We start from the raw sequence: 26615 nt of genomic DNA, 5'->3' as shown, positions 1-26615 counted from the left end.
GATTCTCACAAATTTCTTTTTAAAAATCTTTCACCTGATCCAGAAACTATTTCTCAGGGTCCTAAGGGTGTTAAAGCGGCCACTGCTACACATCCTATTCCCAATGATCGTGAGTCCAGGGCTTTGGAAAGATGGGGTAAAAAGGTTTATACTTCTGCTACATTGTCTATTAGAGAGCTTTAAACTGTCAATTTCATATGCTAAAGTATCAGCAATACCTTTTGTATGTATTTCAACAAAAGATGTCAGCTGTTTCTATTGGTGCAGAAGATAGGGAGTTACAGGATTTATTGCATGCTACTGAACAAGTGGGTAAACATATCCTCCATTGTGGTTTTGATTCTTTGGAAGTGTCTTGTAGGGCTGCTACAACTGGCGCAGTTATTAGAAGACATGCTTGGTTAAAGGAACAAAGCTTGCCAGATCAGGTTAAAGCCAAACTTTTGGATGCCCCTTTGTAGCACGATGTTCTGTTTGGGGCCAAAGCTGAAGAGGTATTAAAGAAAATGGAGGACAAAGCCAAATCTATGCAGACGGTTAAGGATTTTTTACAGGTGCAACCTCCTAGATTTAGCAGGCACTGGCCAGCTAAACCTTGGTCCTTTCCGAGCTCGGACAGGTCTGGAGAGAGGCAGATTCAAGCATTCTAGAGGTAGAGGACAAGCACAATCCCATTTTAGGAATAGGCAGTGGAGTGCCCCCTCTCCCAAGGGTGGTGAAGATAAGTCTCAACCCTACCAGAAACAGTCTTTATGACTCTCCCTTTGTGGTTCCAGGGGCTCCTCTCCTGGAAGCACCTTTGGAAGGAAAGATCTCTCTTTTTTATCAAAATTGGAGCCACATAACCCAGGACAAATGGGTTCTGGGCATAGTCTCAAGAGGTTACAGATTTCATTTCCACTCCTTGCCAAAACCGAACGGTTGGCCAGATCTGCCAAATCATCAATGGGCAGAGGCACAACTGCAGGTTCAGTCCCTCTAAGCTATGAGGGCCATAGAATTGGTACCGACTTTAGAAATAGGGCAAGGTTTTTATTCAAGACTTTTCCTGGTTCCCAGGAAGGAAAATTCGTGGAGACCAATCCTGGACCTCTCTGTGATAAACACCTTCCTAGATATTCCAAAATTCAAGATGCTCAGTTTGCAGCAGCTGCTGCCTATGTTGAGCAAGGAAGCTTGGATGGTGACTTTGGACTTAAAAGAAGCTTGCCTGCACATCCCTATAAGGCGAGAGTGCAGAAGATATCCGAGATTCAAAGCATTACCAGTTCTCTGTGCTGCCCTTTGGCTTATCTACTGCGCCCAGGGTCTTTACAAAGTGCCTGACACCAGTAATGGCATTTTGCAGACAGAAGGGGATTCAAATATATCCTTATCTGGACAACTGTCTTATTCAAGCAGACAACAAGGAAACTATACTTCAGCATCTAGCCTTTGTGCAACATCTTCTGCAGTACCTCGGATTCACAGTGAATCTAAAGAAATCAAATCTGGTGCCCCACAACAGATTACTTTCCTGGGTGCTCTTCTGAGTACTACAACCCAGATGGCTTCCTTGACACCAGACAAAAAACTGCAACTGGTTTCTTATTTCCATCACCTGGCTTCACTAAAACAGCTGACTGCAAGAAAGGTTCTGCAGGCTTTAGGTTACATGGCTTCTTGCATTCTCCTAATATAATATGCAAGACTGCATATGAGGAAACTACAGTGGTACTTCAAGAGTGCATGGTCTCAGCATTACCACAGTTTTGAAACAGTGATCGCGGTTTTGCCACGTCTCCAGCAAGAGTTTCTTTGGTGGGCCGAAGCCTGCCTCCAGAACAAGGGGAAGCCTTTTTGTCCTCCACCAACCAACCAAGTTCTGACAATGGATGCTTCAGATTATGCCTGGGGAGCCCACATGCACGGGAGATGTCTTCAGGGTGTTTGGACAAGGGAGCAGTCTCACCTGCACATAAATTTAAAGGAGATGCTAGCTGTACAGAATGCCCTGATAGCCTTCAAGGACATTCTTCTACCAGGACAATTGTTGATAAAGACGGACAACACTACAGTGATGTGGTACATAAACAAGCAGGGGGCTCTCACTCTTACCCCCTGTGCAGGTTAGCCATGACTCTGTGGTACATTACACTGACCTGCAGAGTCAACTTACAGGCACAATTCCTGCCAGGAAAAGACAACACTCTGGCAGACACATTGAGCAGGAAACTTTTGGATCCACACGAATGGATGTTGGACGTTTGGATATTCAGGATGATAATAGAGGCATGGGGATAGCCGGACATAGATCTTTTTGCATCCCCTCAGAATCATCAACTTCCAACATTCTGCACCAGGACCTACCACAAACTAGCATGGAAAGTGGATGCCCTCTCATTCAGTTGGAAACACCTCTCAGTTTATGCTTTTCCTCCTTTTCCTCTTCTACCTCGGGTACTTCTGAAGATAAAACAGGACAGACCGCAAATGATTTTACTGGCTCCCAATTGGCCTCGGCAATTCTGGTATTCCACTCTGATGAACCTGGTTCAGGAGTATCCCTGTATTCTGCCTCAAATCCTCATCTACTATCTCAGCAGGACGGCCGGATCCTGCACAGTCATGTCAAGACTCTGAATCTAGCTGCCTGGCGGATCCAGGGTCTGTAGGCACCTCTACTCTTTCTAAGCAGATAATGGATGTAATCCTTGAAGCTAGATGACCCAGCACTAGGAAATCTTATGCAGGTAAATGGAAAATATTTTGTTCCTGGAATCAAGTCCAAGGTGGTGATTTTTCTGTTCCGAGCATTCCTCTGATTTTACAGTATCTGACAGAGTTATTACATACGGGCCTATCTTTTTCATCTATTAAGCTTCATGCTTCTGCTATTTCTGCACATTACAATACGGATCCTCCTATTTTTTCTCATCCGTTACTTAAACGATTTCTTTGAGGGACTAAGAATATTCGGCCCCCTATAAGAGCACCTGTTCCCACTTGGGATCTTAACTATGTTTTAGAAAAATTGACCTTATCTCCTTTTGAACCTGCAGTTTCCACGGATTTAAAATTTTTGTCTTGGGAAAACCGCTTTTCTTTTAGCTATAACCTCTGCTAGAAGAATTTTGGAATTACAAGCTCTCATGGCTGTGGAACCCTTCATTATTTTTCATCAGGACAGGGTATCCCTTAGGACTAATCCCTCCTTTATGCCTAAGGTGGTTTCGGCAGTGGCCTTGAATCAGACTATTCATTTGCCTACTTTTTATCCTAATCCTCAAAGTAAGGAAGAAAGTCTGTTGCATTCTTTAGACATACACAAGCAGCTTCGTTTTTATCTGGACAGGACCAAGACATTCAGGAAATCTGACCAATTGTTTATCGCTTATGCTCCTACTGTACTAGGGAAAGCAATCACCAAGCAAACTATTTCTAAGTGGATTGCCCACTGCATCAAGTTCTGCTACTCTTTTCATGGCAATCCGGTTCCTGTTAATATTAGGACTCATTCTACCCGGGCTGCTGCTACTTCAGCGGCCTTTCTTTGTGGGGTTCCTACCAAGGATATTTTAGAGGCTGCTACTCGGAGTTCTGTGCATACATTTTCTAAGCATTACAACCTCCCTCTCTATTCTAAATCTAGGGCCAGTTTTGCTTCTGCAGTTTTGCAAGGTTTTGTGTCCGCTACTTCTGTTTCTCCTCCAGCCACCCTTTCTTAGCTTTGGGACTCAACCCTACAGTAATGACTGCAACAGTGAACCATGAAGGACATAGTACAGTTGTGTACTCTTACCATAAATGTAGATGTTCGAGTGTGTTCACTGTTGCAGTCAGGGTTACCCTCCCTCCTACCCCCTCTTTTGCTTTTTTTTTTTTCTTTTTGAGTATGGTCTGTTATGAGGTATTTTTTGGCCGATGAGATTTTTGGGCACCTGACATCTGGGGCAAGCAAAACTGGGGTAATGGCGTCAGCTGAGGTCCTTTATAACTTCTGGCGCATTGACATCAAGATAAAAGTGACCTCAGCTGACGCCCGATCCAGACTTTGGGACTCTGGCCGATCGAGGGCTGCTGCGGGCAGGAAGAACCCTACACTAATGACTGCAACAGTGAACACACTCGAACATCTACATTTATGGTAAGAGTACACAACTGTACCTTCTGTTCTTGGGAATACTCCTCTTCAGAACTTCTTACAATAGGTCAAAACTAATGTTAAGGGTTTGAGGCTGACCAAGTTTGCCATCATAAACTCACTAGAAGGCACCATGATCCAACAAGCCTTGTCCTTAAAAAAATCGCTGGTGTCAAAACAATGGATCTAACACCAAGTGCAAAGAAACATAACCATATCCTTCGGCAAGCATCACTATCCTTGCAATGATCGCATTCAGAAAGACCCCCAAATACCTGGTCCCGTATGTGGGGATCTGGGAACCTAGCTTGTTAATGAACTCTTTCATCATGGGGTATCCCTAATTGTAAAGAAGCCCTTTTTCACATCACAGCTTATACAAACAGGTATAGCTTCCAGGGGCAGGGATGTAATCATTCTACTGCACTCAGCACTCATTGGGCCAATCATTTGTTTTCAATATAGACATGTCCAACTACATATCACTACTTGAATGACCACAACACTTTGTACAATTTAGGCCTTTGATTTTTATTTATTTTTTTTTTTTAGAAACTATGCAGACTGCCTCAAAGCCATGTTCCTCTTCTTGGTTTCACACAGTTTATAGGACTCAACCACTGCCTACTGCATATTCTCAGCAGACCTTATTCCAGCAGGCCTATTACACATCTGCAAGCCCAGTGATGGCATACACACATGCAGAAGGGCTCTCTAGTTCTTTTACAACATTAACACATGTTGGAGGGACATGCATGTATCAAGCAGAATACAGCTTCTACGGAAATGTCTTCCACTCCAAATAAAGCAAAATACTTATTAAATAAATTTATTAAAATTTATTTAAACAATTTAAACAAGTGGAAGGATAATCGCAAATTCTCCAGTGGTTTAGCACCCTCATCTCTCATGGATAGGGCAACACGTAAAATGACCTAATAGATCCCTCTTCTGCCAGTGTAGATTATTTGTAAGAAAAATGCAAGGGATAAAAAAACTACCATGGGAATGGAAGTAATAGACTTTTTAAGATCCTCAGCAGATCAATAGCCTGGTAAGAACCCGTCTTATTTACATATGTACATCCTCATTTTCATATACGCTGTTCTACTGCCTTTGTTTACATCCAATTGTTTTACTTCACACTTTTATGTTGTTGCTGTTTTTCACGTACCTGGGTTGAGCCTGTAATTGGTCATGCTGTGTTCAGGGCTCTACTCCGGCACACAAAAGCCAAATAAATTCCAGGGGATATTCTCTAGGCAGTCAAATGAAAAAGCCACTTAAGTTTATTCTTCATCTGCCCCATTTTTAGCTGAATATTTACTGCTTTAACTAAGGAAAGTTTTACTATAAATGTGTGGCCAGCACTGTGTTGCAGCAGGATGAAGCGACAACTGTTACACAGATAGCCGAAGTTCAAAAGGAAGATTCATATTATAAAATGGGTACTTTTCCGTTAAACCCCTACCACGCATCTCATCATATTCCATCCTGCTTGTGTAATTACAACCAAAGAGTTCCTGGAAGCTCTAGTGGAGAAGCTTGAGAAAATAACATTTAAATTTAATCCGGAGCTCCCCAGAGCATTTGCCTATGTTACTGCCAGTGATATAAAGGAAGGCAGAAGTACTGTGTACCTGTGCCTGGTGTCATGGCGTATTCCTGCCACGTTAAAGAAAGATTCCCAGCCAGACACCCTCATCCATGAGGTGTCCCACATACTAGGGACACATGACATAGCTTACGAACTGCTAAAAATAAAAAGGGGATATCATGAATGGCATTTTTGCTGGAAGGAGTGTGTTTCTTGAAAAAAGTAAACAATGACACATTGAAAAAGAGATGATCAGCATTAATGCTAACAGCTTGGAGTACGAATACGAGCTCATACTTAACCATGGAGGAGAGTGGGATGCAGCAAATGGCAGATACCTGTGCTGCGGCAAAACCAAACTACATTCGGTCTGTAGTAAATCGATCCAGAGGACATTATTCGTTACATGAACTTGTAGTCCATTAAAAAAGAAAGAAACTATGTAAGCCTGTTGCTTAAAACACACCTTCTGAGCCGTTTTGTTTGTGTTTGACTTCATTTATGCACGTGACAAATAAGGGTCATTCTGCATAAACCTCTCAACCTCCTAGTACAAGAAATCTGGACAGAGCATTAAATAAGGAGGGGGGGGCAAATGCCCAAAATAGGAACAAGTTTTAAAATTTCAAACATAAATCTTGTAAATACCAGCAAAATGCAGCACAGCAAAGTGGTAAGGGTTTAAGGAAAAGTACCATAAAATATTATTGTAATTATTCAGACTTCACTTTATGGGCCTGTATTATCAATTTTTTCTAAGAAAAAAAGGCAGCTTACATTATTGCTCCATATAGCCTACTCTTCACATTCATACAGATCTTGAGCAAGGTTTGATGACATTCTAGTGTGTTCAATACTTGCTTTTGCACATCAGAGACCATTACTAATTCAGGACTTATTTACTTACAATTACCAATTCAAGAAGTTTCTCAGGCCATTCATTAAGCTTTCCAAATTTCACATTTATTGATATATTACCCATCTAACATGAACTACAGCTTTAAAGATGAGTGAATCCTGAAAAAAATACAAACTCAGAACTTTATACTTAAATGCATCTTATACAGACACATGAATATAGTGTGCGACATCAAATGCACTTCCACAGACATTAGAGATTAATAAATATGGCCTCTTGCAAAAGAAAAAAACAAATATATGCAGGACATTTAAACCAGGACAAATTAAATTTCAAATTCAAACAAGAATTTCAAAGTATATTTGTCAAAGGCAAGGTTACTCACTTAGATTATCTGTACACATTTATATATTTTTTTTTTGTAAATCATCCGAGGTAAATATTTCAGCTAAATGACCTGAGTGGGAAACATCCTCAACACCATTAGCATCCATATGGAGGTCAAGTAACCCAACATACATTATATTCAAATGAGATATTCTGCAAAAATTCATTTCAACATATCAGCAGGATTTATATTTTTTCCAGTAAACATCTCAGCAAATCAACGCATCTTCCTGGTGATTTCTCTCTCTCCTACGTTCTTTCTCTATTGAAGAATTTCTAGAAGCTACCCTTTTCTTTAGATGAAATTTATGCAGCCCTGATGTACAGCTGCCTAAAACTCCAATGTTCAGATGATCTCAAACCAGCTATCTACAAAACTTTAACAATGAATTATTGAAACTATTTAGTGAATTAATGCATTAATATTTGTATTTTATTTTTATTTTACATTTGTTAACTGGGGGTGTCTGACTGATCCGTAAAGGCCCTTTTTCAGCAGAGGCCAGGGGAGAAAAGCTCCACATAGAAAAATTACAGGTACATTTAGATATTTAGACATGCATACACACAAATTACAATAGACATGTTTTTACCATGGTATGCTGCACATCAACAGTTACAGTGGAGAGAACAAACAAGAAAATATTAATTTAAAAATAAAGGTAATTAATAGATTTGTTGTATACAGCTGAAATTTGGAACATAGGTAGAATACATACATAGTACACAGGTACAGTACATACAGTGTATATTAGCCAGTGTTTATGACTACGAGTGAAAACTATTATCAAGTACTCCAAGTTTAGTATGTGTACCTTTCACTAGCCTGGGGAGCAGTCATGGCACTGCCAACTTTGCTTGAGATGCTGCCCAATGAGGTTTTTAAAGGAGGCTTTGGACGAAGTGTTTTTGTATGCTAGTGGGGAGAAAGTTCCATTTTTTAGCCACTGAACTACTATATAGTGCGTCTCCAAAACTATTGTAGCTGTTGGGGACTTCTGGTAGTAGTTTGCTTGATGATTTAACAGGCCTTTTGGGTGAGTGATGCTGTACTAAGTTTTTGAGGGCAGGACACAGAGTGACAGAGGCAGAGCTGATTGTAGGTTAGGAGGTTGGGCAGTTCAAGCCAGTGGAGCCGTCTCAAAGCAGTACAGTGATGAGTTCTATATGAGCAATTTGCAGCAAAGCTGGCAATTCTATTACAGCAGGCTTCCATTTTGCTTAGTTCAGTTTTGTTGAGATTAGTCAGAATGGGAGATGCATAGAGTAGGGTGGATAGAAGTTGGGAGTGAGCAATGGCTGATCTTGTGTTGTTGGTAAGAAATGGTTTGATACAGTAGAGTGATCCCAGTTTGGCATGCATCACATTAAAAATTACAACTAGACCAAGGAAACCATCTTTACCCTTCTACATTAATTCATGTCTAAGAAATCTGCTTTGAGAGTTACTACTCAACAGCCAGTGTGTGGTGTTAAATCTGTACATTGATCTACTAAAATTAAATTCTCACAGATGACCTCTTGATAAAGGGGATATTATAATTGTCAAAATCTAACACTCACTAGAAATAATCAATCTTTTCTTTTCGGCTTTTCCTGGTTAGGGGTCACCACAGCAGAATTCCAGTCCGCTGATGACTGGCAGACTATTTTTATGGTGCCGAGTTGCCAGCACGACGCCCAACCTTCAGCGAAGGCATGCCCATTCACGCAGGTCTTTCGAAGGCCACTCGACCGCTGGGAAGACATGCAGACTCCACACAGAAGGCACTCCAGCAGAGAATCGAACAGGAGAACCTCTTACTGTGAGGCAACAACGCTACCGCTGTAACTCACTAGAAATAATCAATAACTTTAGCAAATTTGCTAATGATATATTATCAGTCCACTCCATTTCCTTTTTAATATTCAGCTGCTGTATATTAATCCCAAACTATGCATAGCTAATAAATTGCTCTCTACAAAATAATAATACACCTGGGAATAAAAGTCAAACAAAAACTTTTGCTTACTTTTAATAAGACTCCTGTTAACCAAAAGCAGAAGTTGATAGATGCCGTAAATAAATTCAAACTTCAATACTAAAAAAGAGAATACATTCTACAAACTTATTTTTTGTACTATCACCAGTTTCCCCAGTTATTTAAAAAACAGAGAATACACTTTCCTATGAAATGGAAAACATCCACAATAGAAACTGTTGACATGAATCCAAAAAAAAAAAAATCTCAAATTATATACCAATGTCCCTTGTTTAATAAAACAAGACTGTGACATTTAAAATCACTAAACAAATACCTCTTAGCCTGGGTCTCATTTCAAAGACTGATGACAAAATTTACCGACCAAGTAGTAAGGCTAAAAGGTTAAGTCCACAACTGCCCATTATTCAAGTGATAGCAAACTTAAAATGCCAAGCAGCCAGGGTAGCTTCCACATCTGATCTACCATATAGAATTTGACACCTTGATCCATTTACAAAAATCTACCCAAGCCTTAGACAACAAGCACAACACGTGTCAATAGTTTTGTTAGCCGAAAGTCCAAAGTTGGTCAAAAACTGTGCTGATTGTCTTATTAGGAATCACCAATCCTCTTTCATATACATTTTCATAAATTAACCACTTTTCTTAAATACATTAAACAAACTAATGGAATAACTGTCTTGATAATACTGATCTTCAGACTGTTCCAAAGATTTGCTTAATGAATGTAAATAGATATTCTTTGCTCATTCAAAAGTTATTACCAACAATTCATGATTATGCAAAACCTACTATACTACATAAAACCGGATGAACTGGGATTCCACTACCTCCTTACTGCCCCAGATGTCCTTGCAGTCTTGCATATGTTTTATACATACAGTCCAAGACTGTACCAAAATAAAAAGAATTTGATCTCATCTATGCGGATCTCTAAAGAGAATAACAATTTTACCTACTGCATAAAGAATCTGTGCAACTATCAAAGTATTTCAAGGACTAGATAAAACAAAAAGTGAACTGGGTTCTTATCCTCATGGGTTACGTTCCTTAAATATTCTATATCCTGAAGCTTGGATATCCAATATGCTATACAGAATAAAGTACAAGAAACAATGACAACAGGGAACAAAACATTAATTTCTCTACCCAAAGAGCTTATTTTTACCTTTTGGTCACTGGCAGGAGGTTGGGATGTACATAGACAGTGTTTTAAAGGCAGACACATAAAAATGCAGTTCAAAAGAACACAACACACAGTAAGCAAAACATAAGAGTGCATATCGCAGCATACTAAAGTTTAAAGCAGCTATTTTTCTGATTTGCAGAAAAGTGAGGAGGAGCATAAATGATCTGACAAATGGAAACACTAAGTAACCTAGACCTAAATGGCCCATCCTCTAGGGGAAGCAACAATTAAGGATTAAATTCAAATGGAAAAGGCAATTCATATTTTGGCCTCATAATGCAAACCAATAAAAACATTGCTTTTTTAGAAAACAAAAAAAAAAAAACACACACACGTTAACAACATTCAAACTTGTCAATCAAAAAACACATCAGGCAGAACCACCACCAGCAAATGCTGCAGATTTGGTTTTCCTGTAACAGATATTTGCAGGAATGCATGAGAAAGAGAAGCCTGCTAGCTAGACCTGTCTTAAAAAAAAAAAAAAAAAAAAAAAAAAAAAGATGCCCTCGCAAATGCACTAAACTAAGGGTGCCCAACCCACGGCCAGCAGGCCGCCTGCGGCCCTGGACAGCTAGTAATGCAGCCCCCAAATCACGTAACAATGTTAAGTACTGTTGCCAATCATTGTAAACTGTATTTAACATTGTTACGTGATTTGACTCAATTGTGCAGCAATTCAGAGTAGTACTTACCTGGAGTGGAGGGTAGAATCTGGCAGGAACTAGAACCCAGGACTGTGAAGTCAGCCTGTCACATACGTGATGTGGCTACTGATTAGTCCTCTTACTGTTCCATTCTCTTCCCACACTCTAGTTGCAAGGGAGAGACGGAGAGAGTGGAGACACAGGAATCAGGTTGGTCACTTCTTACTTTTCTCATGCATCCTCATCCAGAACATTTCTTTCTTCCCTATACTCATGTACGCTAATCCTACCAAAACTTTACACTTCTTTCCGATTTCAATCTTTCCTACATTATGAAGTAGACTAATTTTATCAGTAAGGGTTTAATTAGGTTTTGTGGTGTCCATCTGCTTCTTTTCAAGGTTGTGTAACTGTGTAGTTGTGAGATGTCTGTGGGGTTGTACCTCCATTCATGCCAGGTGTTCTCTCTGAAAATTAGAAGGGCTCTGAGCTCATTTCTTAACCAGAAGTGGTTTTCCTTCAAAATGAGAGCCATTTGCCCCTTCCTCATTGTCTGTTTATATTTCCCTTAAGAAGAAGCTGTGTGGAAGGTTGGCCTCGCTACTGTCTGAATGTTTGCAGAATGCCCAGATTTTTGTGTCATATTACTGGTTCATTCCTCATTAAATTTGCAGTTTTGTGAAAAATCGTTATGGACAAACATTTTTAGTTTGAGCCTTCGGATAATATTGAAAACGCATTCTAATGTGCAACTTGTTGTTGTTAAGTTTATAAGAGCAATAACTGAAAGCTGTCCCTGTTTTTATCTTTGTCCATCCATTATTTTTGGCTTGGGCATACATGAGCAACTACTGGAGGGCTTGTTTGGGCTGTTTCTTTTTGGTATCATTTAAGAGTTTGCGCACACATGAGCAAACTAATAGAGGGGTTATGGGTGAAATATTTAATTTTCCTGTCATTTAAGTGCTTGTAACTACATGGGCAAACTACTGGAGGGGTCACTGAGGAAAAGGTTTCATTTTTGTGTCATTTCAGTGCTTGCGCATACATGGGCAAACTACTGGAGGGTTCGTTTGAGCAGTGTACCCCAGGGATTGGTCTTGGTGCCTCTGTTTGGGATATACTTTTCTGAGGTGCAGGCCACAACCAGTGGGCTATGGCTGACCAAGTTTGCAGACTGCAAGCTGGGCGCTGTCATCGATTCCCCTAGTGATGTGGACATCCTCCAAGAGGGTCGCACCCAAACAAATGACTGGTGCCACAAACATGGCCTCAAACTGCATGCCAAAAACTGCATCATTTGGGGAGAGTAACATCCCCACAAATTATCACATTAATAACAAGGTGGTAATAAGGCAATCAGTCAGGAGGGACTTGGGTACCCAGGTTGAGAGCAAACTGACTTTTGACCACCATACTGCCTCCATTGTATGGAAAGCTTTCTATATGGCCCACCTCATTAGTAAGGGTATTTCATCCAGAGACAAGGAGACCAGAACATCCCTGTACTCTTCCCTTATAAGACCCATTATCGAGTACAATGCCCCTTTCGGCATGTACCTCACAAAGCACATGCAGGAGCTGGAGAGACCATAGAGGTTCCTCACCAGGAGAATCCAAGGCCTCAAACATCTACACTACACAGACAGGTGAAAAGGCTCTATCACTAGCCCTCTACTCGGTCTCATACAGACTCCTCAGAGGTGACCAATGGCATACAATGCAATCTCAATCTCAAACCCCACCCTGATGGGACTGCTGAATATCCGCAAGTCAAGCTCCACTCCAGTAACCCGCACCCACTACCTCAACCTGGTCTGTGATATCAATAGGACTTGTTGGTGGGACAGATTTGCGTGCCAGAGACGCCCCCTTCTGTGGGACAGACTACCTCTCCATGGCAAATGGAGTACCTCATTAACACTTTTTAAGTGCAACCTCGATAACTGGATGGGGATCAGAAAACACATCCTTGAGATTCCACCAGTGTCCCTACTGGACAGGGGCATCGGATGCTGACTTGTCGGAACATGGGATAAATTCTTGGCTAGGCTTGTAAGGGCCTCCGGGCCAACAGACTAGTAGCTTCCTAAGATCCTAATGTTTCATTTTGATGTCATGTAACTGCTTGTGCATACAAGGGAAACTACTGGAGTGGTTGTTTGGGCTAATGTTTCATTTTGGTGTAATTTCAGTGCTTGTGTATGCATAGTCATACTGCTAGATGGATTCTGTGGGAGATGTTGCATTTTGATGTCAAACTGCTTGCGCATACATGGGCAATCTACTGGAGGAGCCTTTGGGGGAAATGTTTCATTTTAGTGTCATAACTGCTTGTGCATACATGGCCAGACTACAGGAAGGATCATTTAATAGCTTCTACATACTATGGCTCTCTGGGTGGGGACAGGACTGGGAATAGTTATGAATAATAGTATTACAACAAAAATGCAAATTTTTTTTGGCCACTTTTATCTTCACTTTGGAACATTCACTCAATAAGTCCCTTTGAAAAGCAGAGATAGTCCAATATCAGCTGCCCAGGTTTGTCTTGAGAATTTGCACTGGCGCTTTAACCATGCATCCCAAGTTTCCATTTCTGCACTGATGCCTGCTGCCTAATAAAAAGTTCTAAAAATGTGTGGAAGCATTATGTTTTTGTTGTGAAACACTTGTCCATTTTAAATGAAACATATGCAGGCGCATAGTATCTTTCTCTTAACAGTTACACAAATTATGATCCTTGTGTTTTTTTTTTTTTGGTAAACTAACTAGCATGTTACAGAATTAGAATTTTAATGTAAATATTGGGCATTCATTATTACATTTATTGCTTGAAGGCACCTATAGTGGAGCCAGAAGGCAGACTTTAGTCGCCAGCAACAGCTGTATAGTTAACTATATTACATATTTTATATGCAGCCCCAAGACCATTCCTCTTCACTCAATGTAGCCTAGGCAAGCCAAAAGGTTGGACACCTCTGCACTAAATAATCATTTGTGAATAGGTTCATACTAGGCTAATTGCTCTTGTGGGCCATTTTAGGCCTAGCTAATTACCCCTTGTAAGAATCAAACCCTGTACCTTGTGTCTGCAAGGTAAACACCTTAACCATTATGCCATCCTCCAACCAAACTAATTTTCTAAAGCTTCTGTTAACAACTTATTAAATAAATCAGACTGCTTAAGCCAGAAATGTACACACTAAACCAACTCCAACACAAGTGCACCGATAAAAATCATGGATTCATTCCCCGATATTACCCTACTCAGTCATATAGAAGTTACAGCCTATCCTAACAAGCAAAAAGCTCAACAAGTACAAGCGACTTTGTGGACTGCCATTCAGCTATTAGCAACATTTTGGAAGAGGGGAGAAAACTGGATGACGTGTAAAGAACTGTTTTTGATAATCATACCAAATCATTAAATTAAGACTACAATCAAAACTCGGACTATATATGCATCATACAGCAAGCCCCAAGTAGTACATCACATATAACCAGAGAAAACAAGGAAGAGACCTTTCATTGCATTTTAAATCAGAGTTAATTTACAAGCACTGCATATTTGCCTGCTGCACCTAATCTATTAATCTGCTTAATACAGAGGATTAACAAACACCCTGCTTCTTCAATATCCCACTAAAACCACTTAAATATAAAATACACCCTACACTGCACTGTTTCAGTAGCTTCCCAGACAAACAATTCCATGCATTTACAAGTGTCTGCAAAACCGAAGCATGTCTTATCATTAGCCCCTTCATCCCCTACCCTACTTCAAAATCCAGGGTCCTTGTTCATCTCTTTGGTAAAATGTTGCCATTATAGCACTTAAGCTCTTTGCATATACTTCTTTCATAAATTCCTCTGCTGTACTTCATCTATCATTACTTTTCTTCAATGTAGAGACACAGTGGCAAAGCCATTACTGCTACTGCTTCAAAGCACCAGATTCTCAAGATCACTTCACTCATAGGGTGTCTTCTGTTCGCATGCCCTCCCCATGTCCCACCTTCCTCCCACATCCTACACAGATGCTGTGAGTAACATGACAATCCACCAAACTATTGGCAGATGTGTCCCAGGTGTGGGGTGTGTGTAAGTTAATAGGATCATGATGAGCATGCATTCCATCCATGACCTTTTCCTCTGCCCTGTGCCTCACTTACTGCCAGATATTTTCTTGCTCTCCCTAACTCTGAATTGGATTAAGCATTTAAAAGAGTACAAGTCTTGTGTGACACACACCATTACATATACACAACTGTCCTTTACACAAATAACTACATGTCTGCATACATAAAAGAAACTGTGTGAACATCAAAACTCCAGCATGTCTAGTATTTTCTGGCACAGTCAGGTGGACTGTTTTTACTGTCTTTCTATGCACAGTCAGCATCTTCGCTGAAACTGCAGTCTCCAGAACTACAAAAATACTTCAGATGTGAAGTATTTGCATCTAACGTCTGCTTGGAGAGACCAATAACAATTTGGTTTTCTGCTAAGAATGCTCAGTCCTCTACTTAAGCTACAGCATCTCGATGTCTCCTTTCTGCTTTCTCACATTGACTAGACAAACATGCAAACATTGTATTTCACTTTTAATACCAGGATCCCAGTTTCCATGGGAGAAAATTCACCACAGTCTTACTTTGGGAAGAATTTAAACTACTGCACATCTATCCATTCCTGTAACCTTACACATGTTTTTATTTCAGTCTATCCATTCCTGTAACCTTACAGGTGTTTTTATTTCAGTCAAACCACATTCTACAACAGCACTGAACATCTCTGGGTCATATGCACACATTTAAGTTTCATCTACTTTATCTGTACAATCACTAAACACAACATAAGATGGTCCCAGGAAATAAACCCTGTAAAGAGAGTGATAACTACTCTCCTTTTGTTAGGACAGCATGCCTTAGAATATTAATTTTACTATTCCTTGACACCCCTGCTGTATTTTACTTGCTAACAAGTACCACCATCCTGGTACCCTTCAAAGGAAAGTTAGCTTCCATACCAAAAACTTATACATGAATGAATGAAAACATTCTGATACACCATAGGTTCACTGGTATATACTATGCAAATGACCACTAGGTCCTAGCCGTGCAACCCAAATGTGACTCACACATTTGATTTATAGAAAGGCATTACTTACTGACTGCCTCTGCCCATCAGAGACACAGGTGCGATATCGGGGATAAATTTCCGATTATCCATCCACCTAAATAGGGTTAGGGAAGAAATGTGCTTCACATGAATGGGAAGCCTAGTCCAGAGAATGTAAATTCTCCGAGAAACACATCTGCATCTCCAACACGTCCTACTTACTTCACAATCAAAATTTAGATCTTTTGATCCACTCTATGATGGGTTTAATGAGGGCCTAGTACAGGGGTATGTTGACCTCTCTGGACCCATACGTCACATCCTTACTTATAAGCTGAGCAGCATAGAAGGGTTTTCTTGTTACCTTGGACATATGTTGCTTGAAGGCAAGGTTACCATTTACATGACTGCCCAGATGCTTGACTAGTGAACAACTTTTAGGGGGTGTTTTACTGATGACCCAGTTACATGGGGTCGCAGACGTTCCAAAAAGGTACTACAATGAATTTCTTGGCATTATGTTTTAATGCCACGGCATTGGCAGCAGGCATTTGTATTCGTTAGACCTTCCTGAAGGATGTTCTCATTTAGGGGGGATTCAATGACTGCTCCCAGTTTGCAACACTGGCTTTGACCTCTGAGTAGTAGATGCCCGTGAGTAGGGTGTTATGTTGGATGGCATGTGTCTGCAGTAGGTCCAAGTATACACTGTGAGCTTCTTTGGACATGGAGGGTAACCTACAACTGGCTAGGATATGGTACAGGATTTTGTATACGATTTGCACATGAGCAACTACTGCGCATCATCCTGTTTGATCAGCCTCAAGGTTCTCTCGTTATTGAAGTAGAGAGACACCTCTACTTTTGGTCCTTGTCTGTGCAACTATTGATCTAAATGTGGGGAAAGCACTGAAATCTTGCACTGACGGGGTACTCTCTGATGCTTTAAACCATTTCTCAGTAACTGCACAGACTTCTACATTCTCAAGAGTGAGAAAGGCTTTGGGGGCAGTGTTTTTTTTTAAGGATTCAGGCACTGACTAGTAACACCTGAAGTCCGGTTGAGATGATTTTGCAATGTCATTAGGTTTGTCAATTTACCCTAGCCTAAAAAAGGCACTATGATAATGGACAACATTTTAGCCAGTATTCAAAAGCCTAGGGGAGACAGCTGCAGAATATCCTTGGAAAAGCAATGTGGTCTGTTAACTATGTCCTTCTAAGCTTACAAACATTGAATCCCCTTAAAATGAGATCAGGAAGACATCCAGTTGTTGAAATCAATAATTTTTGCTTACAATGAAGCATCATCACCCAATGATGGCAATACATTGCTCAATGCTGCACATATCAGCCCGAGACACTCTCTGAGAGCTCCATAATGTTTCTCTTTATATAGTCCCTGAAAGTATTTCCCAGGTCATTTACACTTACGTGGACTACGATAGAATCATACTGGTACCTGTGGCATAAGGATTTAAGTGTGTGCGTGACTTGGTGGATCATGGCTCCCGATAAGCAACTAACCATTAACTTCTCGTTCAGCCCTGTTAGAAAGTGCACCAATATGTCTTACATTGCAATCACCTACAACAAGAATCCTGTAAAAAGTGTATTTGCTAGCCTTAGGGGCTTAGCATTTAGTGCTCCATTGAGTGTGACTACACGTGTGGTATTAAAAATAAATAAATAGGACGTGCCTTTTGGTTTGTGAGGCATAATTCTGTCAATAGGTGGTCTAGGTGACCTTTGTGGTTTTAGAAGATTGCTTGCTGCATGGTTTTGACAACCTGATGTGCACTTGTATGGAATTAGCCTCCAATGCGCCCCACTTTTATTAATTTGGCAATACTTTTGAAAAAAAAAAATTATCTGCCATGATCTTTTGCTATAACTCTGATGAAATGAAATATATGCATTTCTCCAATTCTTAAATAGCAACACCCTCCCCCCAAAAACTGCAACAAAACCTGCCATGTGAATTATATGTATACTGCATTCATGTTCTACAGGGAATTTAATCTAGTTGTCTTGCTTTCTATACTGCATTCAAGTTCTACAGGGAATTCAATCTGGTTGTCTTGCTTTGTCTACAACAGTTTTAACAGCTCACTTGGTTGTTAATCCAGCATCAATGATACCAACATGGAATGCTGAAGATCTCAAAAGTTGAATCCCAAATGACAGCTAATATTTCCCTTCCACTTCCAGGAACCTAATGTCTAAAAAGACTATTTTCTCTGCATTTGTGTGGGCACATGCTCAAGCACCTCTATTTTGACCTTAATCACCATGTTAGGTGCAACTTAGCTGAATAGAATAAGCTCTTAAGGGAAAACCCAAGAACCACCTGTCCAGAGGCTCTTGCTAGAGTAGCAGTGATACCAGCAGAAAATGGAGGGTTTTGGGGTTCAAATCCCTAATGAAAGCTAATATTTTCTTTTCACTTCTATGACTTTAAGAGTGGAGTTAGCCAGCCACTCACCCACATTTATTTTCTTGTGAATAATATACAAATCATCTCAATCTCCTCAGTAACACTTTGTCCACAATCCTTCCCTTTCCTGAATGTAGTCATTTTCCGTTATCTCTGTTTACAGTGCAAAGTTTTTTCTTAAAAAATACAAAACACTTTCTCCTTCTGCTTCCAGATTTTGTTTCCTGAAGTACCTGCATATTTTTAAAAGTAGGTTTCTTTGCAAAAGTATTAAAACAATTCAATTTTTCCCCGTGATGCATGTATTGTCTGAAACCAAACCTGTGCAAACCATTTTAAAAGACAATGTAGCCATGTATAAACCATAGCAAAAGGTTCTTCACCTTATTCCCCCATTTAGGGGACTGGAAACAACCTATCCACATACAGATCACCTGAAAAGTCCTTACCAGTCCTTTGTTTATTTTTCTTTGCTGTTCTAATCATCTTATTCCTAGAGTGAATATTCCTTCAATCCAGTCCCCATCCCCATACACTCTTAGGTTCATAGGTAGGTACTAGGCTATCTGCCAGAGGGCATTTATAAGCCTAGCCAGAGTGTGACAGCTTTCGCCGCCCCATTGATTAATTAACTGATCCTCTTGTCAAGCAGAGCCAATGAAGTGATCCCAAGGGTGTATTTTCTGTTACTCATCCACTCGTCAAGGTTTCTCTTGAAGAGTGTTAGTCAGGGGCTCTGCCTGATGTAATTTGCAATTTTGTTCCAAAGCATGGGGAGTCTCTGTGACAGGAATCTATCCCTCCAGCATGTTCTATTTATTGTTGTGGCAAGGTTTAGCTCACTAGAGTATGTGGCTAGCAGTGACTTAGATTTCTTTAAGTGGAGCATGCCAATCAATTCTGAGTTGGACATGGCTTTGTAAGTCAAGCAGAGATCACCTCTGAGTAAGCAATATGCCACAGAGTACAGCTGCAATTTTTTCAGTCAGGCTGCATAGGACATATGTTTGAGGCCAGCAATCCTCTTGATGAGGTACTTTTGTGGTCTTTCCAGTTGTTGGGAGTATCTTGTGAGGTACATCCCAAATGGTTCATTGTACTCTATGATGGGTCTAATGAGTGCCAAGTAGAGGGGCCCTATAACCTCTATTTCTAGATGTGAACCCTTTAGTAATTAGATGGGCCATATAGAAAGATTTCCTAACTTCTTTGGCAATATGATTGCCAAAGCAGAGGTTACCACCTACCTGGGTCCCCATATTTCTTATTACCTCTTCTGTATTAAGGGGGCTGCCACCTATGTGGTAATTTGTGGGTATTTTGTTTTTCCCAAATGGGATGACTATGCATTTTTTAGCATTTAGCTTGAGACCATGACTTTGACACCAGGTGTCAGTCTCAGTAAGGCCCTTTTGGAGGATGTCTGTGTCAGCCGGAGAGTCAATTATGTCTCCCAGTTTGCAGTCATCAATGAACTTGGTTAGCCATAGTCCTCCTGTGTTTACCTGTACTTCTGAGGAGTATATGCCAAACAGTAGGGGTCCCAGGACCGAGCCTTGTGGGACACCACTTGTGACTGGTTTAGAGTCAGACCTGCAGCCCACTATTCTTACCATGTGAGTTCTGTCTGTAAGCCAGTTGGCAACTCATCTCATGACGTAGGCGTTTATGTTCAGGCTGGTGAGTTTTTCTTTAATACCCAAGTGGGGAATGGTGTCAAAAGCCTTGGCAAGGTCAAGGTAGGCTGTGTGAGCCACCTTTCCCCTCGTCTATAGCCTTGGTGATTGTCTTGAAGTCAACCAGGTTTAGTAGGCATGAACTGCCCTCAGCAAAGCCGAACTGGGTCGGGTCAAGTGTTCCGAGGTTCCCAATGTCTTTGTTAATGAGTTCCATGATGATGCGCTCCATAGCTTTGCAGACGAGGCTAGTCAGGCTTATGGGGAGATAGTTACCAGGGTCAGTTGTGGCCCCTCCTTTGTGGAGAAGAATAACTGTTGCTGTGCGCCATTCTATGGGCACGTAGCCTGTGGAGAGGCTGAGGCTGAACAGCGTGTTTAGGTGGGGGGGTTAGTTCGTTCTGTAGTTCGTGCAAGACGCAGCCTGGGACACCATCTGGTCCCATTGACACTGTGCTTTTGGCTTTTGAAAGGGCTTTCACCTGTGCGTCTGTGACTTTTGGGACACTACACTTTTCCGGTATTGTTGAGGATCCTTCTGAAGGTGAGAAGGGGGTGAAGTATGCACTGAATCTATCTGCCAGGATGTTGGCAGTATCACTAGGTTCAGTATATTTTGTGCTATTTTGCACTAGTTCAGTGCATATCTGCGAGTTGCCACTTAGATTCTTAACATAGCTATAGAAGGCTTTGTGGTTATCTTTTGAATCCTTGGCTATTTCTCTTTCGAAGTTAGCCTTGGATGATTTCATGAGGGACCTTAGTTTCTTACTGATACTGACCAGGGATGTCTTTCCATCTTGGGATTTGCCTTTTTTCTGAACTAGTTTTTTCCTCCTATTGTATAGCCTGTTTATTGCAGGGGTCCACCAAACTGGTTTCCTTCTCTTAGAGGGGTGAGTCTTGGTTTTGCTAGGGATGGCATGATCCATGCATCCTTGTAGGTGCTCATAGAGTGCATTTGTAAAGGTTTCTGCATCTTGGGCAGCATTATCCTTTAGTGTAGGGGCTGTGAAACTTACCACCTCTCTTAAGTAAGGAGAAGTTTACTTTAGAAAAGGTTTTTTTTACTGTGGTTTCCATAGTTGGGGGTGGTGGTGGGGTGTGGACATCCAGAGTGATTTGTTTATGGCCTGATCTAACCAGTGACAGGTTGACGACCAGTGTGGAACACCTGTCACCCATGTTGGTGATGACCAGGTCCAATATGTTTTCACCTCTGGTAGGGGAGTTTACCAGCTGATCCAGGGCGTTTGAGTTTATGAATTCCAGGAAGAGCTGGGCTTGGGAATTTGTACCCTAGTAGTATTCCCAGTGAATGGTAGAGTAAATGAAATCGCCCAATATCAGGGTGTTCTGTAGGACCTTTGTGTTTTCCAGTGTCTCCAGAAAGGTGGAGTGTTGGTCCTGGGTCATGGAGGGTGATCTGTAGCAGGCCACAATTTGCATTGCAGATTTGCCCGATGTTAGTTGCACATGGATGATCTCAGAGGTATCATGCTGCGCCACTAACCTGGAGGTGTAGGTATCCTTGATGAATATGGATACACCCCCTCCTTTTGTGTTTCGGTCAGTGTTCTGTGGCCGAAACGTGTGGTATGAGTTGTAGCCCAGTAGTGCTGGGGTGCTCTCTGGAGCCTTGAACCAGGTTTCAGTTACTGCACAGATGTCGACGTTCTCCATACTGAGATGTGCATTTTGAGATTTAAACTCCTGGCGCTGAGTAGCATAACCCACAGTTTTTTGTTAAGTGTGCTGTTTATGCAGGTAGGTTTGACTTTTGAGTTTTGCCTAAAAAAGGCACTATAGGGGCAGCAAGAGCCTTGGCCAGTATTCAAAAGCCTAGGGGTGACAGGTGCAAGCCATCTCTTGCAAAGCAACGCGGCTTGTTGAGCATGTCGTCCCAGGCTGACAGACACTGGATCCCCTTTGAATGTCACCAGAAGCTTAGCCAATTGTTGAACTTGATCATTTTTTCTTTATACTGAGGTATCATTCTTGGTGAGGGCAGGATGCTACTCCGGGTCAGGGTCATACCAGCCTGGGCTGCATGATCAGAGAGCTCTTCCATGTCTCTTTTCATGTAGTCCAGACAGGTACGTCTCAGGTCATGCACACCAACATGAACAATGACAGAGTCATATTTGTACTTGTTCTGGAGTGACCTGAGTGCTTGTGTTATGTGGCGGATTCTGGCTCCCAACAGGCAGCTAACAGTAACCTTCTGCTTCTCCAGCCTAGTGAGTGGGACGTCAGTGTGCCCGACTATAGAGTCACCTATTACTAGTGTGTTAGGTATGTTATTTCACCTAAAGGGCTGTGATTGTGCGGCACACTGATCTTGTGTTTTATGTGTTGTCTGGTTTGTGATGGGAAGTGGAGGTTGTTTGGGTGTCTGCTTTGGAGGTCTCAGAGGCTCTAAATAAAAACCTGCAAAAGCATCAGAGTATGAATTTGTGTATTTGTGTGTATCTTTTGCCAGTGCTGTTTTAGTAGGTCTGTGTGTGGCTGGAGGTGTGGTGCAAGTGTTAACCTTCACCTCTTGACTGTCTGTTCCAGTCTTGGGTGGAGACAGGTTAGCTTCCAGTTTGGCTGTATAATTGCATCTCTCGCATATGTTAGTGTTTTGTGGTAGGAGGAGAGGGTTGTCTGTATACACGGGGCTGTTATAACATTGCCTCAGGATACCCAGATTCACCATATAACATTGCCTCAGGATACCCAGATTCACCAGCTGGATTGGAGAGTGCATCTGAAGTTGCCCATTGGTAAACCATATCTTTCAAGTTTTGTATGTAGGCTTCAATGACCAGAACAAAACTAGACATTCTATCAGGACCATCAGTCTGGAAAGCATCCTATGCAAACCATGTGCACCATGTGCACTGGTCTTATTCACTACATTCAAAGTTCCTATTTCTTACCATCTCTTGCTAGGATTTTAAATTTATTTCGATATCAACTTTACGGACACTGTAACCAGCAACGGTACTCCTGTGTCAACCCAGAACACAGGTACTTACTTCTAGTTATTACCTGGAACAAATTATATCTTTCTGATGGAAAAGGCACATAGTTTCTACTGATTTGTTGTGCCTCCCACAATGGTAAGTGTTTGCTAACACAGTACTTAAACTAGTTAATCATTACAGCATACTGGTTTCCCCTGTAAAGGATGCAAGGCATCATGCAAATGCCAGCCTGCACCGCAGCTAGCAGATCCCCTGTCCTCAATGAAATCACTAGAGTTATTAAATCAGTTGATGGAACTCAAAAGTATAAAGCAATCCAGCCTCAGTGCATGAGGAATGTCACCAAGTGTGCCATTTGTCAAACAGCCCTAGCTTCAATTTCACAAGCTAAATCACAATGCACTCTCTCCCCTGGCAATGTAACTTGTCTCGAGAAGAATACACACATCCAAGCTACGCCCCACAACACCAGATGAGCAGATCATTTCCTGCCATCTACTTTAAGAGAGTGCCTGCCCACAAATCAGCATTTCCTCCTGCATAGGGATCCTATGTTATCTTCATACAAATCTAAAAGTTTTCTACACTCTCACCCATAACCAACTGTGCTTCTAGAGGAGAAGATATTTGTGCCAGAAAAGCATAACCAGATATATGGCTCTCTGTTCTACTTTTGAATCTCATGTAAGCAGTAAAATCAGTGACTAAAGCAGTTAAATGCAGCACCACAGACCAAAGATTCAGTGCCTTTAGATTTCAAATGCAAACCATTTACACAACCCCAACAACATTACACCGTTTCCCTAGGCTCACTAAGAAAAGAAACCCAAAAGCAACACTGGAATTGGCTGTTTAGCAACTTAACATAAAATAATTAATAAAACAGAGCAATCATAAATCATCACAGAAAATCACTAAGCCACTGCAACCAACACAAATTCAAGCCTTGCACATATCAAGGAAGCGAGTAACCACAATCTGTAGTAACAAAGCATCACAATCTCTAATGTGTAAAAGTAAAATGGTTTACCCAATTCCTAGATCCTGCCTTCAACTAAAAGGCACAACAAAAGGAAGACGCCCATCCCATATCAATCCTGACCAACTGCTGCACAGCTCTACATACACAAGAGTGACAGCTGCCCAGATCTGTAAGGTCTTCACTACTGCAAATCCAGTAATCTAAAGAAATACACACCTAGTAATTGCACCTGTCTTCTGCATGTAACATGAACTACTTACTTTACATATTTTAACATCTTAATATACAATGTTAATACCAAGTCACTTCCCACTGCAATTTGCTCCTAAAATGCTTTTGATTAATTTGAACTTAAACCAACACGCAAGGAAGTGTATCAACTGACTGCAATCAGGTCACAAGCTTTTTTTTTGAAGGGGGATAAAAAAGTAACAAGAAAAATGTATCATTACCAGCAACTGACTGCAAGTGCCCAACACAACTTGTGTAACATATGTAAATAATAGCTTAGAAACTTGTGTAAACAAAAAGTACACAAAACTGTGTTGCAGTTCTATCATTTGTGTCAGTTTAAGGCATGCATGATTTATGTTCCACCTCACATCAAAAATGGCAAGTGAATAACTAACAGCTGCAAATGGATTACAACTAAAGCCTACACACATTAACAACACACTGGATGTTTAATGTCAGAGTTACTTAACAGGAAAACAAAGTTACACTTAAGAAGCATCACCTGCCAAAGTTTCACAGCAACTCCCGTCTTTCCCAGGGTCCAACTTTGGTGATGCACCACACTTCAATAAACACTCTGCAGCGCCAAAGGGGTTAATTTCCAACCAAGAAAGAAAAATTGGGCATATCATCAGAAAATGGAGCTAAAGGTTTAAATCCCACCACTGTTGTGCACCTCTGAAGCCACATCACTTGCGTTCAAAGTCCACTGGGATGCAAGAATGTTAGAGAACAAATGCAGGCACCAATCCTACAAAGTTCCATAAACTTTCAAACTCACAGCATTTCAAGGAACTCCGACACAACTTTAGAACAACTAACCAAACATGAGTCAGTACCAGATTACTGAAAGCACAAACCACATTACCTATAAGCAACTTTTGGAAAGCACCAATGAACTGGGTCATATGTCAAAGGATGCAGAAAATGCTGCAACATACAACAGTGGTACGGGCAGATGCCAGCTAAAGTGTCTAATAAGGGAACAAAGCTGAATACAGGTTAAAAGAAGCATCGAATGGTCTTCACCATTCCTAAACTTATTGCATACAAATCCAAACTAAAGATAAAGAAAATGCAAAAGGGTTATCAAAGATTACTGGCAGAACATGAAAATGTGGGGAATGTAAACGGGCAAACTAACAAATAAACAACTAGAATGCTAGCGAGTTCATCAGTATGTCCCACACAAGCCTCGTAAAAGCTTAATTCTGAAACAAACACAGGAAATTTTAATTTATGCAGTCCTGAAAGTTTTTAAATATTCTCTCAAACGTTCAACATTTACACAACACTACTTTGTCAACTATGGCAATTAGATACAATCTTACCTTCCATCCAGCAGAGCTGTTGCTGTCACCTTTATCTTTGAAGTAAGGAACAGTTTTCACCATCCAGTCATAGATCTGGGACAAGGTCAACCTCTTCTCTGGGGAGCTTTCAATTGCCTGACTTATAAGCTCTGCATATGACTCATTGCCCCATGCATTTCGACGCGAGTTGCCCTTTCTTTGAGGAACAGCACCTAATCCTTGTTGAGGCTGCCCCTTAGCAGGCGATACCCCATCCTGCTCAGGCGGTGACTGCGTCAAGTCCAGGCCCTCCGCCTGCTCTTCCTCAACCGGTGTTCCAACTGGTGTAGTCTCCTGCTTGACAGACAGATCGGGTCTAGGCAAAGGCCACGTACATGATCTGGGACGGCTCTGGGGCTCAAAGTCAGGATCAGTTTCAATAGAGGGGGGATCTTCATCCATTTTCACTAGTAAAATTAGTGTTTCAACACCAAAATAAAAAGTTAATCTTCTAGAACACTGCTACACAACTCATAACGTTTGTAGTACCTCGCAGGATGCGCAGTAGCAAATCCCGCCCCGAACACGCCCCCTGGCCAAGCGCGCATGAATATTTGATGATGATATGATGCTTAAGCGTTAATATGAAGCATTGTACAGAAACAAATGCACACACAGAAAACTTGTTTGCCACACCTACTATGCACAGCTTGTCATTACCTATCATCTCCTGATGCATTTTATTTTGATGATGGTTAGGAATTGTAGTGGAGTCAAACAACCACGCTTGAAAAAGAGTTAAAACAATGAATGTACAGCACAACTGGTACAACGGGGGCTGAAAAAAGATACCAGTGCCACTGATCTGTCAGTATACTGAGTTAACCAAGTAATTAAAACTGTAAAGAATTAGGCAAAAATGAATCTGTGAGCCATTTCCAAATACAAAACAAAATCATATTTATTCAGTTTTATAGTCAATGACTCCTGTGGTGCACTAATAGAGAATACTGCAGTTGCATGTATGTATTATACAGTTAACAGTTAGGTACAGTTTAAAATCTGCAAGTTGTAGTGTTGCAATGTTTCATAACTAAAGCCAAAACAATAT

The 26615-nt window shown here is 41.0% G+C and overlaps 1 protein-coding gene across 1 annotated transcript in view; it reads right to left on the bottom strand.

Annotated features, from left to right (window-relative positions):
• LOC122789922 (forkhead box protein O1-like) overlaps nt 1-26099 on the bottom strand; it is a 292875-nt gene extending 266776 nt beyond the window's left edge. Inside the window, exon 1 of the mRNA XM_044057386.1 lies at nt 25544-26099. Coding sequence (XP_043913321.1) covers nt 25544-25966 — 423 coding nt within the window. The 5' untranslated portion in view covers nt 25967-26099. The remainder of the gene's footprint in view (nt 1-25543) is intronic.
• Nucleotides 26100-26615: the final 516 nt, after the last annotated feature.

The sequence above is a fragment of the Protopterus annectens genome, chromosome 15.part0 (genome assembly GCF_019279795.1).
Source record: "Protopterus annectens isolate FY-2018-M chromosome 15.part0, PAN1.0, whole genome shotgun sequence".
NCBI lineage: Eukaryota > Metazoa > Chordata > Ceratodontiformes > Protopteridae > Protopterus > Protopterus annectens.
Note: the sequence above shows the minus strand (reverse complement) of the source record. Positions and strands in the feature narration are given on the sequence as shown.